The sequence below is a fragment of the Porites lutea genome, chromosome 1 (assembly GCF_958299795.1).
Source record: "Porites lutea chromosome 1, jaPorLute2.1, whole genome shotgun sequence".
Taxonomy (NCBI): domain Eukaryota; kingdom Metazoa; phylum Cnidaria; class Anthozoa; order Scleractinia; family Poritidae; genus Porites; species Porites lutea.
Genome location: NC_133201.1, coordinates 35,485,163 through 35,488,345, shown reverse-complemented (window position 1 = coordinate 35,488,345; position 3,183 = coordinate 35,485,163). Strand labels below are relative to the sequence as shown.

General features: G+C 39.0%; 1 protein-coding gene across 1 annotated transcript in view; it reads right to left on the bottom strand.

Annotated features, from left to right (window-relative positions):
• Positions 1-240: 240 nt before the first annotated feature.
• Positions 241-3,183, bottom strand: part of LOC140928844 (uncharacterized) — a 9,424-nt gene continuing 6,481 nt past the window's right edge. Inside the window, exon 5 of the mRNA XM_073378644.1 lies at positions 241-2,598. Coding sequence (XP_073234745.1) covers positions 2,385-2,598 — 214 coding nt within the window. The 3' untranslated portion in view covers positions 241-2,384. The remainder of the gene's footprint in view (positions 2,599-3,183) is intronic.

The following is a 3,183-nucleotide window of genomic DNA, read 5'->3' as shown; positions in this document are numbered from 1 at the left end:
CTTTTTACTCCCAGTCAGGAGTTAAAATCACTCCGAAATGGGGTTACTTTAGTCCTTACATGGGTTGTTTTTACTCTTTTTGGAGTTAATTTAACTCTGAAAGTGGAGTAAAAATTTTAGGTACAGGATAACTTCTTTTTTGGGGTTATTTTAACTCCTCAATATCTGGGGTCACTTTTACTCCTGAAAAAGAGTTCTTTTTACTCCCAGTCTGGAGTTAAAATCACTCCGAAATGGGGTCACTTTTATTACTCCTTACATGGGTTGTTTTTATCCTTTTTGGAGTTAAAATAACTCCCCCAGAAAAACTCCACTGTTGGGAGTTAAATTAGCCCCACTAGAGGAGTTATTATAACTCCCTGAAAATTACTGTGTAGACACCAAAATAAACGCCTGTCAAGGTTAACCTTTTTCGTGGGTATCAGTTGCATCATGAACGTTCAAAAGCTTATTTTCATCATCTATTGTTCATGTAAAATACATACTTTTGTAAAGGCAAACGTTCTGTAAGGTAGCTACAGTAGACTGCTCCTTCAGAAGTCTCTAATTTCTAATAAGAGTTATGCATAAATTATTTGCTAAAACTACATTTGCAATTATTGTATTTCTTACGTCAAAAATCATTGATCTCCCGGCTTCGGTCCACAATTGCCCTTTTAGATGTCAGAACTTTACCGGCAAATGTCACTGCCAAACCTCGTTTAACTGTAGACTTGTTTTAAATGCAGAACTTCAAATGCGCCGAATCAAATACAAATTAGTCATTTTTATCGTTCTCGCTCATTTGCCTCACATTCGAAACATGTAATTCCCATGTGACGAACCCAATGTTAATAAGGAAGAACAGCAAGAACTATCATTTTGCTTGTTAGCATTAGATTCGTCACAAGTGAAGTCGTCGACGTTTGACTTGGTCACCTAAAAATTGCAAGTTTCAAAACAGTGAATTCCGAGAGCGGAGACTTAAGCCTCTGTTAAAGGACCTTTCTTAACTCATGATCAGTGAGATAAACCTAAGATAGGTTTAATATTTACTGAGATGGGTATGGGCTGAGCAACAGTTTAATTTCTAATCTTTCCGACAAATAAACAGAATTCGTTTTAATCATTCATCGACTCCAACTCAGATCTAAGAGGGGCGCTGTGTCTGACGCGTCACACCTTCTAATTACGCAACAGGTTGGCACACTCTTTACTAAACTTCGTCTCTCCATCTTCTATTAGAATGACATGCAGCTCTTTTGTACGCCTTCCAGAATCTCATCTGCCATGTGTTCGGTCCCATACTATTTCCTTGTTGGCGGACAGTTCAGGGTCCTGATGTCAATGCCTCTCCAGCCGCAAACGATGGTAAAATAAAATCCAACCCCTTTGCAGGCCTTCCAGAATCTCGTCTGCCATGTGTTGGATCCTCACCATTACCTCGATGACAGGTGGTTCAGGCTGTCGATAGCAATGCCCCACCAGATGCAGATGACGGTGACATCACATTCATCTCTTCTTGTGTTGTTTCGCATATTAAGACGTTGCCGGGGGCACTTCATGGTGCTCATGCATGGCAGTGACCCACCAGCCACAGAAGGCCTTCTTTCAATTCCGAAAATTTCGGAATTGGCCTGTAAGGCCCCTTGATTGTCACAATTATGTACTTTTCAGCTCATACTTTGCACCAAATCAAAGGAAGGACTCAGAAAAAGTTAAGGGCCGACACCCTCTGACCTCTAGAGTACCTCTCAATGGAAAGTGAGTTGAGAAATGTCTTTAATAAGAGGCCTTAGTTAAATATGAATTAGCAAGTCTGACGTTAACATGCAAAAAGGCTATAGTTCCTGTTATTTCAAAATATCCATCACTTTTATTTCTGATCAAAAACTGCAGACAGACTATAAATGGTACCGCAAAATCCCGGTTATAATCAATGGATTTGTTTAATTTAGTGACAAACTTCTGGCTGGGGTTTTACTCAGAGGAGCTTATGTCCGAGGGGGAATTATCAACGAAATAACCGTCAAAAATATTAGGAACAGGCAGACCACCAGACATACTCATTTCACTTAAAGGATAAAATTCAAAACTCTAACTAAGCCTTTAACCGAAACATAAAAAACACAAGACATATAGATGGGCTCGTACCTAGATGGGCTTATAACCGTAATAAGCAGGGGGTTTTTTGGCAATAAATAAATGATACTGTACCCCGGGAGGGTAAAAAATGGAATAAAATGATTGTTTACAAATATATGTGCCAGGAGCCGATTACCAATACTAACTACTAATCGGCTCCTGTATGGGCATATAATCGGGTGGCTTATATCTGGGATTTTACGGTATCATTTCTGTTGATATGACCGATACCTTTAAACGAGGAAAGGTAACTGACAATTTTAATAAAGGAACGCTTCATCAGATTCTTTCTCCTTTATCTTTTTTGCTTTCCAATATTCTTCCGCATCGACGTTCCTCCCTCCTCCTCCTTTTTTAGGGGATTCGTTAGTGTTACAGTATGGCTTAAAAGATACAATGGTACCATCTGGTCTTTGAACTCGAACAATAGTTGCATCAAAACTTGGATAATAATCAGAGGCTTCTAACGACAGTCTGAAGAAAAAGAAGGAAAAAACTTGTATCTTATTACATAATGGTCGGTTCCAAGGGCAGCTTTGGTTTCTGGTCCAAGTTGTAGGAAAACTGGGTTCATGACTATTTATCGTCTGTCGCTTTTAAGTTATGTTTGCGGACAGAATTTAGAGTTATTCCTTTGAAAATGGTTTCTAATTTTAATTTAACAACAGCCCTACTTTTAGCAAGCAAGCCCAGGATATTAGCATTAAAAACAAGACTCGCTCACAAACTATCAAAAACCTCCTGAACCACCGCCCTGTCGAGATTTTGTGAATGTTATTTAATATTGTGAGACGTTTGGTTATTGGAAACTTATGTTCTTCAGACTGTCGGGCAAAAACGGGAGTGACATTGCGCTCATATTATCTTGATCAAGGGAACACTTGGTCTTTCTTTTTTGCGTAAAAAATTATACAGTACCCTACAATTTTATGCTGTAAGGCAGTCGTCACTTGATCATAATTGAATTCATTCACTAATTCACTAAAGGTTTTTTAAGACGCCTTCATCCCTTGGGTAACCTCAGGGGGTGATCACTTAAAACTTTCGGACCTTCACGCA